Source organism: Haemorhous mexicanus, chromosome 25 (assembly GCF_027477595.1).
Source record: "Haemorhous mexicanus isolate bHaeMex1 chromosome 25, bHaeMex1.pri, whole genome shotgun sequence".
NCBI classification, from domain to species: Eukaryota; Metazoa; Chordata; class Aves; order Passeriformes; family Fringillidae; genus Haemorhous; species Haemorhous mexicanus.
In genome coordinates, this window is record NC_082365.1 from 5,168,691 (window position 1) to 5,182,979 (window position 14,289).

At 63.8% G+C, this 14,289-nt stretch overlaps 2 protein-coding genes across 3 annotated transcripts in view; one reads left to right on the top strand and one right to left on the bottom strand.

Moving 5' to 3' along the window:
• The window catches only part of AMIGO1 (adhesion molecule with Ig like domain 1), a 4,314-nt gene extending 645 nt beyond the window's left edge, over window positions 1–3,669 (top strand). The window contains exon 1 of the mRNA XM_059867708.1: window positions 1–3,669. This exon is cut by the window's left edge and continues 645 nt beyond it. Within this exon, the coding sequence (XP_059723691.1) occupies window positions 587–2,074 (1,488 nt within the window). The 5' untranslated portion in view covers window positions 1–586 and the 3' untranslated portion in view covers window positions 2,075–3,669.
• A 990-nt stretch (window positions 3,670–4,659) lies between these two features.
• Window positions 4,660–14,055, bottom strand: ATXN7L2 (ataxin 7 like 2). Of its 2 annotated transcripts, none has more exons than XM_059867783.1 (11): window positions 13,938–14,055; window positions 11,224–11,382; window positions 11,003–11,107; window positions 10,368–10,551; window positions 10,023–10,285; window positions 8,676–8,758; window positions 8,364–8,590; window positions 7,685–7,871; window positions 7,256–7,377; window positions 5,500–6,290; window positions 4,660–4,975 (listed from the first exon to the last, which is right to left on the bottom strand). In XM_059867783.1, the coding sequence occupies exons 1-11, from the start codon at window positions 14,032–14,034 to the stop codon at window positions 4,803–4,805; spliced, it is 2,391 nt and encodes a 796-aa protein (XP_059723766.1). In that variant the 5' UTR covers window positions 14,035–14,055; the 3' UTR covers window positions 4,660–4,802. The 2 variants fall into 2 exon arrangements, with proteins under 2 accessions (XP_059723766.1, XP_059723767.1); XM_059867784.1 differs by having other exon boundaries at window positions 11,224–11,298; window positions 13,938–14,052.
• Window positions 14,056–14,289: the final 234 nt, after the last annotated feature.

Genomic DNA, 14,289 nt, shown 5'->3' on the forward strand with positions numbered 1-14,289 from the left:
ACCCAGGGACACCCTGTGACTCCAGGAGCGACCCCCCCAAGCCGTGACACTGAGGGAGCACCGGGGCACGTTCCATGTCGTGACACCGGGGGAGCACAGCTACCCCAGGCAGTGACACTGGGTGCACAGCACAGCACCTGATGACAGCGCTGTGACACCAAGCATCCCCCACCATGGCACCAGGTGAGCAGCCAGATCCGCAGGTGCTGTGACACCGGGGGGACCCTGTGCCTGGCATGTGCTGTGACACTGGGTGACCAAACTGTGCTGTGACTCTTGGGTTGTGCTGTGACTCCTGGGTGAGCCTTGAGCCTGGCACATGCTGTGACACTGGCCAACCTGGACTGTGACAAATGATCAACCATCCTGGCATCTGCCACTGGGTGACCAAAGCCACCTTGGACTGTGATGCCAAGTGAACAAGCCTCTGCACCATGACACCTGCTGAACCCTCAACTGCCGCCTGCCGTGATGCCGTGTGACTGAAAGCCACCCTGTGCAGTGACACTGGGTGACCAAGCCACTCCTCATCGTGACACCATGTGACTGAAGCCCCCTCCCACTCACCACGCTGCGTTGTCCTGTCATGCCACCATCACATCAGTGCGTGGCCATGCGTGTCCCCACGGTGCCGCTGTCCCTGCTGCTGGCTCTGTCCCTGCTGTCCCCGTGGGGATCAGCGGCGGGGAGCTGCCCCCCGCGCTGCGTCTGCGCCTCCAACCTGCTGAGCTGCTCTCAGGCCAACCTGAGTGCGGTGCCGGCGCCGCTGCCACGCTTCACGGCTGTGCTGGACCTGAGCCACAACAACGTGACGCGGCTGCGCGCGGACTGGGCCCCGGCGCGGCTGCCGCACCTGCACGCGCTGCTGCTGAGCCACAACGGGCTGGCCTTCGTGTCCACTGAGGCCTTCGCCCACGTGCCGCGCCTGCGCCACCTCGACCTGTCCTCCAACCGCCTGCGCACACTGGACGAGAACCTGTTCAGTGATCTGGGCGAGCTGGAGGTGCTGCTGCTCTATAACAACGAGATCGCCACGGTGGATCGCACGGCCTTCGAGAACCTGAACCGGCTGCGCAAGCTCTACCTCGGGCAGAACCGCATCGCCCGCTTCCCGCTGGAGCTGCTGCGGGACGGCACCCGGCTGCCGCAGCTGGCGCTGCTGGACCTGTCGGCCAACCGGCTGCGGGCCGTGCCCGCGGGCGAGCTGCAGGCGCTGCCCGCCTGGCTGCGCGACCGCCTCTACCTGCACAACAACCCCCTGTCGTGCGACTGCCTGCTCTTCCAGCTGCTGGACCGCGGCCGCCGCCGCCACCTCAGTGCCGTGGAGGATTTCCAGGATGAGCTGCGCTGCTTCCCCCCTGGAGCCACGGCTCTCGTCAAGATCCTGGAGCTGGCGGGCAAGCCGCCTCTCAACTGCAGCAAGGCGCGGGAGGCCGTGCTGGAGGCGCACCTCGGGGACAGTGTGACGCTGGGCTGCGACAGCCGGTGGCAGGGCGTGCGCAGCCGGCACTGGGTGACACCGGGCGGGGAGCGGGTGCTGGGGGACGGGGGCAACGGCAGCGTGGTCCTGCTGGCCAACGGCAGCCTTCAGCTGCGGGCACTGCGCCCCGAGGATGCCGGCACATACTCCTGCTGGGTGGCCGGACCCCTCCTCAACGAGACCCTCTACGTGGAGCTGCTGGTGCACAACTTCACCCTGCACGGCCCCCACGACACCCTGAACACGGCCTACACCACTCTGGTGGGCTGCATCCTGAGCGTGGTGCTGGTGCTCATCTACCTGTACCTCACCCCGTGCCGCTGCTGCTGCTGCCGCGGCACCGAGAAGCCGCCGGCGCCGCGTGACGACAGCATCAACTCCTCGGTGCTGAGCACCACCCCCAACCACGCCGGGGGCGCCGGGGAGCCCTGCGGGTCCCAGGTGGCCACCAGTGCTGGCACGGGGCAGAACGGCCGGTTCAAGGGCAGGGGGACCCCTCCGGTGCCCACCCGGCAGGGCCCCAAGGTGCAGAGGAAGGTGTCAGATCCAGACTCGGTGAGTTCCGTCTTCTCCGACACGCCCATCGTGGTGTGAGGGGACACTGTGGGGACAGTCCCCAGGGACACCCCGTTTCAGCCACTGCAAGCTGTCGCTTGGCAGGAGGGGTGGCCAGACCCCCACTGCCGTGTCCCCAGCTTGGGGGGGGTCACACCATCACACCCCAGGACTGAGCATCGCTGCTGGCCCCACTGAGGTCACTGACACCATGGGACAGTGAGGGACAAAGATGTGACACACACTTTGGGGACAGTCTCCCACAGTGACCTGTCCCTGGGCAGAAGGGGTGGCCAGACCCCCACCACCATGGCCCCAGCTTTTGGGGGTCCCATCATCACCCCCCAGGACTGAGCATCATCCCCCACCCCCGCTGAGACCACAAAGGGACTGTGAGGGACACGTGGGTGTGGGGAGACACTCCATGGGGACAGTCCACCAGGACACCCTGTGTTCCTGCTGCTGCTGTCACCTGTTCCCCATGGACATGCCATGGGCAGAAGGGGTGGCTGGACCCCTGCTGCCATGTCCCCAACTTGGAGGGCAACACCATTGCCCCCTGGGACGGAGCATCACTGCTGGCCCCCACCGAGGTCACTGCACAGCCTCAAGGGACAAGGATGTGACACCATGGGGCAGTCCCCCACTGTCATTTGTCACTGGGCAGGAAGGGTGGTCGGACCCCCACCACCATGTCCCAGCTTTTGGGGGTCCCACCATCACCCCCCAGGACGGAGCATCATCCCCGACCCCTGCCGAGATCACTGAGGGACTGTGAGGGACAAGGGTGTGAGGGGACACCGTGGGGAGTCCCCAGGGACATCCTGTGTCCCCACTGCCATCTGTCCCCAGGCTGGAGGGGTGGCTGGACCCCCATGACAGTGACCCCAGCTTTTGGGGATCCTACCACCATCCCCAGGACTGAGCATCATCCCTGGCCCGTGCTGAGATCACTGAGGGACTGCGAGGGACAAGGGTGTGAGGGGACACACCAAGGGGACAATCTCCTGCTGTGACCTGTCCCTGGGCAGGAGGGATGAACAGACTCCCACCACCATGTCCCTAGTTTTTGGGGGTCCCACCATTGCCCCTCAGGACTGAGCATCGCTGCTGGCCCTGCCGAGGTCACTGCAGGACCACAGGGACGCGTCTGTGAGGACAACGTGGCCACCAACTGCAAGGCATCTGCCCCACCAGGCACTGGAGGACTGAGAGACAGTGACAGCTGTGAGCCCCCAGAAGCGACAGCACCAGGCAGAACCCCCCTCCCTCCAGCCCTGCCCCCCCATTCCCCCGCCCCCCCCCCCTTGGCATGTGCATGGCCAAGCATGAGTCCCCCGGGGAGCATGTGCCACCCCCATGGGGACACTGGGGGTGTGTCAACCCCCTGGGGAATCCCCAACACCTCCTGACCCCCCCCTGCAACCCACAGCTGCCAGCAGAGCCCCCTCCCCCACAGGGGATGGGACCCAGGGACTCCTGCACCCCAAGAAGGGGGTGCCCCCTCCCGTGGGTGACCCCTCCCATTGGTGTCCCCATGCCAGCCCAGCCTGTGCCCCCACCCTGGACGTCCCCCCCCTTCCCTGGGCAATGCCCAGCGATGCCTTGGCCAAAATAAACGTGTTTCCCTCGTGCCTGTGCAACCTTCACCCTTTTGGGGGGCTCCCAGGGGTGTCCCCTTGCTGGGGTGGGGGTGGACTGGGGATAGGGTAACACTGCTGGGGGATCCCCCCCGGGGTGAGGCTGGGTGGGGGGGCCCTGCTGCCCTCCCCACCCCATCTGGGGGGGTGAGGTAGGGGGGCAGGGGGAGGCACCCCAGTCACCCCAGTGTGCCCATCCTGGGGTCCCTCTGACCCCGACACACTGTGCTGGGAGGGGGCTCTGGGCACCGCCCTGTGGCCAGCCCCTGCTCACCCCCAGCACCCCAGTGACCCCACTGACACCCCTAGCACCTAAATGACCCTTATGGTCGCCTGCCCGTCCCCCCAGCACCCCAAAGACCCCCTATGGTCCCCAATACCTCCCCTATAACCCTCCCACCACCCTAATGACCCTCCATGATCCCCAGGACCTCCCCACTGTACTGAGGCCACCCTTGAGCAATTCACTGATCTGCCCAGCCCCCTAATGACCCCACTGCCCCCCCAAGTCCCCAAAGACCCTTTATGGTCCCCTGTATCCTCCTAGCACCCCAATGAATTGCACCTGTCCCCCCGAGCACCCCAAAAAGCTCCTGTGGTCCCCAGTATCCCCCCATCCATTCACTGAGCCTCCCCAGCACCCCAATGACCCCATTTGCCACCACCCAGCACCCCAGAGAACTCCCAGAATAACCCCACTGACATCTCCCAGCCCCCCAAAGACCCTTATGGGGCCCTGCCCACCCTGCAGCACCCCAAAGACCCCCTCTAGTCCCCAGTAAGCCCTCCAGCACCCCAAAATTCCTTTTGCTCCTTCACAGCCTCCCAACGAGCTCCCCAGAAACCCCAGTGCTCCCTGAACAACTCCAGTGACCCCTTCCAGCTCCCCAATGACACTCCCCCAGCACCCCAGTATCCCCCTGCCCCACTGAGCCCCCCCACCCCCAAACCCGCCACGGACCCCCATCCCCCACTACACAACTCTTTTTTTTTTTTCTCTTTGTTTGTTTTTTTTTTTACAAAAAGAACAAAAACAGCAACAACCGTTTCTTATAAATATCCGCGGCCGACGGGGCCCCGGGAGGTCCGGGGGGTCCCCAGTGCCGCCCCCCCCTCCCGGGGCTGGTTTAGCAGCAAGAGAGCAGAACTGAGAGTTTTGAGGTATTTTCTGGAAGTTTGGGATTTTTCCTTCGTGTTTCCTTGGGATTTTTTTTTTCCCCCCCTTCATCGGTTTTCTGGCGTTTCCCGGTGGGGAGGACACAGGGGGCCCCCGGTGACCCCTCTGTTAATGGGCTTTGGACTGCAGGGGGGACAGGGGACGAGTCTCAGGGGACAAGGGACCCGCAGGGACTCCCCACAGGTTTAGGGGAGCCCCACGGTGTCCCCAGGCTTGGGGAGGTCCTCAGGGTGTTCCCACAGCACAGGGCATCCCCCATATGACAGGGTGTCTCCCCACAGCACAGGGTGTCCCCCATATGACAGGGTGTCTCCCCACAGCACAGGGTGTGCTCCCCACAGCACAGGGTGTCCCCCATATGACAGGGTGTCTCCCCACAGCACAGGGTGTGCTCCCCACAGCACAGGGTGTCCCCCCCCCCAGGCACAGGGTGTCTCCCCCCCCAGGCACAGGGTGTCCCCCCCAGGCACAGGGTGTACCCCAGCAGAAGAGGAGGTTCCGGTGCTATTCCCCCTCCGGACCGCGGTGTCCCCCCCAGCACAGGCCATCTCTCAGGGCACAGTGACCCCAATCCCAGCATTCCCAATCCCCGCTGGACCCTCAGGGGGCTCCCCCTGGCTCACCACCCCCCCAACCCCCAGCCGTACCTTCAGGGCGCTCCTCTTCTCCTCGAATCCCAGGGGCGTCCCCGGCTTCTTCCTGCGGACGGAGCCCCCCGAGCCGGAGCTCCCGGGGCCGGGGGGGGGCCGGGGGCCCGGGCAGGGCGGGCGCGGCTTTGGCCTTCAGGGCTCGGCAGTAGGTGGCCGCGTTCTTGCGCTTCCTCACCTCATCCTCGGAGAGCCCCCGGGGGGGCGCCCCCAGCCCCAGCCCGTGCAGCGTTTGGGGGTCCCGGGCAGCGGGGGGGGCCCGGCAGGGCTGGCCGGGGGGCAGCCGGCGCACCCGCGGGGTCCCGTTGAGGATGGCGATGGAGGGCGAAGCCGGGGTGGTGAGTTTCGTCTTGCCGGGGGGAGCCAAGCCCTGATTTTTGCCCTTGGCGCTGTCCTCCAAGCAGGTCCGTTTGTAGGGGGGGCTGCCGGCCGTGGGGGGGGGCTGCCAGGGCCGGGGCTCCGCGTCCGTCCCGCCGGACGCCTCCCGTGCCCGGGGGGATTTACTGGCCTTGCTGGGGGGCAGTTTGCTGAAGGAGGGCGAGGGGGTGTTGGCGGGGAGGGGGGAGGTGATGGACTGCGTGCCCCCTCCCCCGCACTCGGGCTGGCTGCAGGCGGCCGCCGCCGGGGGGGACCCCACGGTGTAGGTGAGGCTGGTGGGGAGCCGGCAGCCCCCGGCCACCGAGAGGCTCCGGAGGGGCGGGGAAGGGACTGCGGGGCCGTAAAGGGGGGCAGCGGGGCTGGGGGGAGCTGCGGGGAGGTGAAGAGGGGGGACGACGGCTGGAGGGATCTTCCTGTGGGAAGGGAGGGGGTGGGTGAGATGGGGAACCCCCAAAACTGCTCCCAACCGTATCCCTCCAGTTCAGGGAGGGAGAGGTGAGATGGGACCTCTCCAAATCCCCATTCCCATCCCTCCAGCCCCAGCCTGTCTTCCCCAGTTCAGGTGTAGAAAGGTGAGATGGGACCTCTTCAAATCCTCATTCCCATTCCTCCAGCCCCACCTTGCCAAATTCAGGTGTGGAAAGATGAGATGGGAGCCCCCGCAAAATCACCACACCATCACCACCTTGCCCCACCAAGTTTGGATGGGAAGGGGTGAAACAGGACATCCCCTCAATCTCCATTGCATCCCAATTCAGGTGTAGAAAGGTGAGATGGGACCCCTCCAAATCCCCATTCCCATCCCTCCAGCTCCACCCTGTCCTCCCCAATTCAGGTGTGGAAAGGTGAGATGGGAGCCCCCACAAATCCTCACTCCCAGGCCTGCATCCCCACCTTGTCCTCCCAACTTTGGATGGGAAGGGGTGAAACAGGACATCCCATCAAATTTCCATTACACCCCAATTCAGGTGAGGAGGGGGTGAACAGAAACCCCCCCACCCCAAATGCTGCTCTCAGTCCTGCACCCCCATCTTGTCTTTCCCAATTTGGGTGAGAAGGTGGTGAAATTGGGGCCACTCAAATCCCCATTCCCATCTTTGTCCCTACAATCCTTCCTGATTCAGGTAGAGAGGGGGTCCCAAATCCCCACTCCCATCCCTCCATCCCCACCTTATCCTCATCAGTTTGGATCAGAACGGAGTGAAATGAGACCCCCTCATTTCCACTCACATCCCTGCACCTCCACCTTACCCTGCTCACTTTGAATGGGGGAGGGTACAACAGAACCCCCCAAATCCCCACTCCCTTCCTCCCCCCCCAGTCCCAACACCACACTGGGAGCCCAAACCCCAGGCCTGGTCCCCTGGGCCCTCCTCACCTCCACCTGTGTGCGCTGAGGTGCTGCTCCAGCATGGAGCCCAGCGCAGCGCAGAACCGGTCCAGCCGCCGGTCGAACACGTAACAGCCCGGGGTCACCAGGCGGCTCCCGAAGGTGCAGAACTGGGGGGGCACCGTGCCAGGGTCACTGCAGCCCGCCCCACAATCCCACCTCAACCGCCCACCTGGCACGGAGCCGGGAACAGGACACGGGGATGGGTCACGGGTGGAGCTGGGGGTCCCTGCCCAGCTCTGGGGTCTCACATGGATGGGTCACGGGTGGAGCTGGGGGTCCCTGCCCCACTCTGGGGTCTAACGTGGATGGGTTGATGGCAGATTTGGGGGTCCCTGCCCAGCTCTGGGGTCTCACATGGATGGGTCACGGGTGGAGCTGGGGGTCCCTGCCCAGCTCTGGGGTCCTCTCACTCACCGCCTGAGGCCGGGGTGGGCGCACTGGGGTCCGGGGGGGCTCCTCAGTCCCCTCCTCCTCGCTCTCCTCGCTGGACACGCGGCTGCCCCCCTTGGGCAGGGGCAGGGGGAGTGGGAGGCCTCCTGTGCTCCCCTCTCCAGAGGTGGCCGGAGCATCCTCAGGGTCACTGGCAGAAGAAAGTCGGGCCCTGCACGAGAGAGGAAGTTTTGGGGTGCTCCATACTCGGGGGGTCACTGTGAGACAATATTCAGCTCCCCCAAATCCCCACTCCTAATCTCTACAATGTGCTCCCCAATCCAGGTGGGGAGAAATTGGACCCCCCCACCCCAAATCCCCGCTTCCATCCACTTCCCCTCCCAATTCAGGTGCACAGGGGCTGAGACACGACCCCACCATTCTGCACTCACATTCTTGCTGCCCTGCCACACCCCCCAGTGCAGATGGGGAAAGGTGAGATGGGAGCCCCCAAATCCCTGCTCCCACCCACATCCCCCCAAATTCAGCTGGTGAGACTCCCCCAATCCCTGCTCCAAACCACATCCCCTAAATTCAAGTGGGGAGGGGGTGAGATGGACTCCCCCCAAATCCCCACTCCCATTCCTGCCCTTTCAATGCACCCCCCCCAATTCAGGTGGGGAAGGGTGAGAGGAGCCCCCCCCAAAACCCATGGGGGACTCACCTGGGGGGGTGCAAGCAGTGGGATGGCCTGGCTCGGCAGGGAGGGGTATTGGGGGGCTGCAGCAGTGAGGGGGTGTCCTGCAGGGCAGGGTGCAGTGGCTCCTTCTCAGGGGGGCTCCTGTCTTTTGGGGGGTCCCCTCGGCGGGTGCTGGCCTTGAGCTCGGCCACCAGCACATCGAAGTCCTTGGCCCGACCCTGCACCTCCCGGCGCTGGTGCACTGAGTGGATCTGGGGGACAGCAGGGAGGGGACTCAGGACGCCCCAAAACACCCAGGCTGGGATATTGGGGTGTCCCCTCCCCATTTCCCACTACCTTGCAGGTCAGCAGGCGGGTGCAGAGCTTGTTGGTGTCAGGGTTCCGCACCCCACACTGCCGGTTCAGGTCACACTCCTTACCTGGGGGGACACGGAGGCAGAGGGTGCTGGGGAGTGCTGGGGGGGCACCCCAACACCCCCCACTAGGACTGGGCATGGAGCACTCACTCCTCAGAGCAGCTCTGAGGGGGGGGACACAGCCCTGAGAGGTTTTGAGGGGGTGGGTGGGGGGTTACCATGTGCTGCTCCCTCCCCTTTTTGCTCCTCTGCAGGGTGAGCCCCTCCCCCCCCTTTTTTGACCCTTCCCTGCGGTGACCCCCCCCCCCCCCCCCCCATTTTCACCTGGGTCCTGCTAATGGCATTGCTATCACCTGGGAGAGTCTGTGGGCACAGCAGCAATTGGCTCTGGTATTTTGGGGGCAGGGGGGCACATGTTTGACTCCCATATTTTGGGGAATATGTGTCCAGCACCCATCTTTTGGGGTGACATATGTCCAAACCCCATATTTTGGGGAGGCACACATCCCAACTCCCTATTTTGGGGTGGCACACACATTTGACCCCCATATTTTGGAGGAATATGGATCCAGCCTCCATATTTTGGGGTGGCACATGTCCAACCTCCATGTTTTGGGGTGACACATGTCCAACTCCCATATTTTTGGGGGGGACACATGTTCAACCCCCACATTTTCAGAGGATACACATGGGACCCCCGTATTTTGGGGGGACACATGTTTCACCCACGTATATTGGAGAGAACACATGTTTAACCCCCACATCCTAAGGGACCATGCTTTTATCACCCATATTTTGGGGTGACACATTTGACCTCCATATTTTGGAGGGATACACATCCAAACCCCATACTTTTTGGGGGACATATATTCAACCCCTCTATTCTGGGGGACACGTATTCAACCCCTATATTTTGGGGGGATACACATTTGACCCCCATATTTTTGGGGGTCACATACCCAATTCTCACATTTTTGTGGGGGACACAAGTTCAACCCCCATATTGTGGGGGGAGGTTCCACTTTCATATTTTTACGGAGGACCCACGTTTGACCTCCACTTTTGGAGAAACACGTGCGAATTTGGGGATCCAAACCGAGCTGTGCCCATTCCTTGGGAACAGCCAAGTGGGAGCCCTAAACCTACAGGATGACCAGGACTGGGAGGGAAGGCAGGGACCCCCCAACAACCCTCCAGAGGAGAGGGAGGGAGCCACTCCCCTGGTACCTACCCCAGTGCTAGACCTGGCACCGGAATTCCAGCCCCAGGAAGTCCCGCTGGGATCATCCGCCCCCCCCCATGGCCGGCAAGGAAAGGGGGGACTCACGCGCCAGCTTCCTGTGGGACCTGGGGGGCGCTTTGGGGGCCCCCACATCCTTGTCCCCCGGAGCAGGGATGCTCTCCGGCATGGCCGAATCCCCCCCGACCCCGGCGGGCACCGGGGGCTCTTTGGGCACCGCGGCAGCCGCGGGTTTCCCCAGGGATTCCTTGGAGTTGGTGGGGACGGCTTTGGGGGGCACCTTGATCCCGTGCCCGTCCGGTTTGGGAATGCTGGGAATCTTCTCCAGGTTCACCACGGGCACAAACAAGCTGTGGAGAGAGTTTTGGGGAGGAGGGGGTGGCATCAAAAGGACCCCACAAGGGCATCAGCGTCGCCCGTCCCGGCGCTCACCAGAGGTTGTTGTCCTTGTCCGTATGCTCAGGGAGGGGCTGGGCTCTCCCACGGGCACCAGGGAGCTTCTCCTGAAGGGCTTTGGCTGCTCCGGGTGTCCTGCCAGGCACCGGCTGCCCGTTCACGGCCACGTGGCACGCGGTGGCACGGGCATAGAGCTTGCTGAGCGGGCCGTGACGGCGTTCTGCCAGAGGGATGGGAGCGGATGGGATCCATGGGTTGGGTTGGGATGGGATGGGATAGGATGGGATCCATGGGATGAGGTGGGATGGGATAGGATCCATGGGATCCGATGGGATGGGGTGGGGTGGGATCCATGGGATGGGATGGGATCCATGGGGTGGGGTGGGATGGGATCCATGGGATGGAATGGGATCCATGGGATCCATGGGATTGGATGGCATGGCATGGCATGGCATGGCATGGCATGGCATGGCATGGCATGGCATGGCATGGCATGGCATGGCATGGCATGAAATGGGATAACCCCACTGTTAGCCCACACCAGAGCTCGCACTGCTGTGAGCCCCCTCCCTGCCCATAAGCTGTACCCCCACAGCAGCACTGGTGGCATTCCCGGTGCTGTTCCCAGCACCACGGGATGGAATAGCCATTCCCCAAATTCCTTGGCTCACCACAGTGCTTCTGGAAGGCCTGGGGCTTCACCACCTGGCTGCAGTGGTTGCACACCACCAGGTAGAACTCGTCGTGTGCAGGGCAGTGCCCGAAGATGTCCATGTCTGTGGGGAGAGCTCAGTAAGCTGGCACACACCTGGTGCTGCTGGAAGCACTGCAGACAAGGATCCCAGCTCACACAGCCCCGAAATGCTGGGTTTCACCCCAGAGAGGAGCTCACCTTCCTTAATCAGGGTCATGGTGTCCAGTTTCTTGCTGCCACTCTTGCCATTCTCCTCCAGCTCTGACCCTGATCCTGCCAGAGACAAAATCCTGTCAGTGGCTGGCACACGGACGGTCCCGGTGCTCCCACACAGGGGTGGTCCTGGCATTCCTGCTCCTGGAACAATTAAACCAGACAAAATTAGACCAGAGAGACAGATCATCCTGTGAGTGACGTCACCCTGTGGTGTGTCACCAACTCCAGGGTCCCCATCCTGACAGCCCAGTGCCAGCAGGAAGTTCCTGGGGAGATCCCAGTAGGGGATGTGACACTCCTGGGATGTGACACCCCTGGGACGTATTTGCCCTGGGATGGAACATCTCTGAGGACACCCTGGTGCTGGGATGGGACAGCCCCATCCTGGATGGGATGTAACATCCCAGTCCTGGCACACGACACCCCTGGGAACATCCTGGTCCCAGGATGTGACACCCTTGGGTCACTCTGGTTCCCGTACAGTTGTGGCTCCACTGACTGTGCCTGGGCTCTGTTCTGGGGGCACTGGTGGCCACTGAGCCAGTGGCAATGGTGACCCGGCCAACTGTGCCAAACTGGGTGCCCAGTCCATCCCCAGTCCTATCAGGCCATGCCATACTGGGCACCCAGTTCCATCCAGCTGTGCCATACTGGGTAACCAATCCTGCCTGCCTGGCCATGCCATACTGGGTGCCCAGTGCCATCTAGCTGTGCCATACTGGGCACCCAGACCCATTCAGATGCACCATGACTGGTGCCCAGTCTGGGGCAGCCAGTCCCAGTGCTGAAAGCCCACTGGGACACTCCCAGTAAGGGGCACCTGGCTCCCAGTGTGCCCTGCCCAATTCCCAGAGCAGGATGTCCCAGTGCCCAGCATGTGATGCCCAGTGCCCCACCTGGGGCTCCCAGTACCTCCTGCCTGGTCTGAGGTAATGGTGGCAACTAATTCCCAGTCCAGGCTCTCCAGTTCCTGCTCTGCTCCCACCAATGCCCACTGGACTCCACTGGAATCCAGGATGGGGCACCCAGTAATGGGCACAGGGTTCCCAGTGGGCAGCCTGGGCTGCCTGGTGCCACGTTGGTGCCCAGTTCATATTGCAGAGATCCTGCTGCCCAGTTCCTGAATCCCAGTGCCCAGTGTGGCTGCCTAGTGCCCAGTTCCCAGTGCAAGCACAGGGTGCCTGGGTCCAGGTGCCCAGTTCCTGGTGCCCAGTGTCCAGTGCAAGGTTCCTCGTGTTTGGGCAACTTTTGTAGGATGCCCCATGCCAGTTCTCAGTGCTGGGTGTCCAGTACAGGATGCCCTATTCCCAGTGCCAAATGCCCGGTGCTGAGTGCCCAGTTCCTGGTACCAGGTGCCATGTATGGCTGTGCAGTGCCAGGTTCCCAGTCCCAGTTCCTGGTGCCAGATGCCCGCTGCTGGATGCCACATTCCCAGTGCAGGAAGTGCCCATTTCCAGTTCCCAGAGCTCCGTGCTGGGTGCCCAGTTCTCAGTACTGGGTGCCAGGTCTGGATGCCTAGTGTAAGGTTCCCAGTGCCCAGTTCCTGGTGCCAGGTACACATTGCAGGATATCCTATTCCCATTTTTTGGTGCCCAGGGCTGGGTGCCCCGTTCCTGTTTCTGCATGTTCTGGTGCAGGATGCCCCATTCCCAGTGCCAGGTTCCCAGTGCAAGGTGCCCATTCCCAGTGCTGGCTGCCAGGTCTGCATGCCCAGTGCCAGATTCCAGGTGCCCAGTGCAGGGTGCCCCTTCCCCAATGTCTGGTTCCCAGTGCAGGGTGCCCATTCCCAGTGCCAGGATCCCAGTGCAGGGTGCCCCATTCCCAGTGCCAGGATCCCAGTGCAGGGTGTCCATCCCCAGTGTCTGGTTCCCAGTGCAAAGTGCCCCATTCCCAGTGCAGGGTGCCCATTCCCAGTGCCAGGATCCCAGTGCAGGGTGCCCCATTCCCAGTGTCTGGTTCCCAGGGCAGGATGCCCCATTCCCAGTATATGGTTCCCAGGGCAGGATGCCCCATTCCCAGTGCCAGGATCCCAGTGCAGGGTGTCCATCCCCAGTGTCTGGTTCCCAGTGCAGGGTGCCCCATTCCCAGTGCAGGGTGCCCATTCCCAGTGTCTGGTTCCCAGTGCAGGGTGCTCCATTCCCAGTGCCAGGATCCCAGTGCAGGGTGCCAGGTCTGGCTGCCCTGTTCCCAGTGCCAGGTGCTGGTACAGGATGCTTCATTCCAGGTGTCCAGTTCCCAGTGCCAGGGAACATCCTAGGACATGCCAGGACAACCTGCACCAGAAACTGGGCACTGGGAATCCAGCCCTGGGCATCCAGACCCGGCACCCTCTGCTGTGCGCCCAGCTCCCGGTACGGGATGCCAGGTCACGATGCCCAGTACAGGGTTCCCAGTGTCCTGTTTCCCACTGTCCAGTGCAGGATGCCCCGTTCCCGGTGCCCCGTTCGCAGAGCAGGACGAGCCGGTGCAGAACCTGCTCTCGGTTCCCAGCGCCCGGCGCAGGATGCTCCGTTGGCGGTTCCCGGTGCAGGATGCCCCGTCCCCAGTGCCCGGTGCGGGATGCCCTGCTGCCGGCTCCCGGTGCCGGACTCCCCTCTCCCGGCGCCGTTGCCCGCCTGCCGCGCGGCGGCGCTCGGACCGGGGGTCGGCGGGCGCGGCCCCGGTCGCGAAGCCCCCCCCGCCGCCGCCGCCCTCACCGGTGTCGGCGGGCGGCCCGGCCCGCTCCAGCCAGGCGCTCCAGCTCTGCCCCGCGAACTCGTCCAGGCCGGGCACCGGCCGCCGCTCCGCCGCCATCGCCGCCGCCGCCGCCGCGGCACCGCCGCCCCCCCGCGCCGCCCCCGCCCCGCGCATGCGCCGCGCGCCCCGCCCGCCCCGCGGCACCACGGGCACGGTAGTCCCGGAGCGACCCCCGCCCGGCCCGACCCCGGCAGCCCGCACTGGCACGGGCACCCGCTACCCCCCCCGAGCTGGGCACACCCGGTATCCCGCACTGCCGGGCGTCCCGAGTGATCCCTGTACCAGGCTGGGGTCTCCGGTTATCCCTGCACG

Excerpts from the sequence above, each read along its gene's own strand:
- ATXN7L2 (XM_059867783.1), bottom strand. The coding sequence starts at position 14,034 with ATGGCGGCGGAGCGGCGGCCGGTGCCCGGCCTGGACGAGTTCGCGGGG. Across the intron at positions 8,759-10,022 it reads GTCCCACAGGAAGCTGGCGC|GTAAGGAGTGTGACCTGAAC; the intron begins GTGAGTCCCCCC and ends GTGTCCCCCCAG. Across the intron at positions 6,291-7,255 it reads CTCAGCGCACACAGGTGGAG|GAAGATCCCTCCAGCCGTCG; the intron begins GTGAGGAGGGCC and ends CCCTTCCCACAG.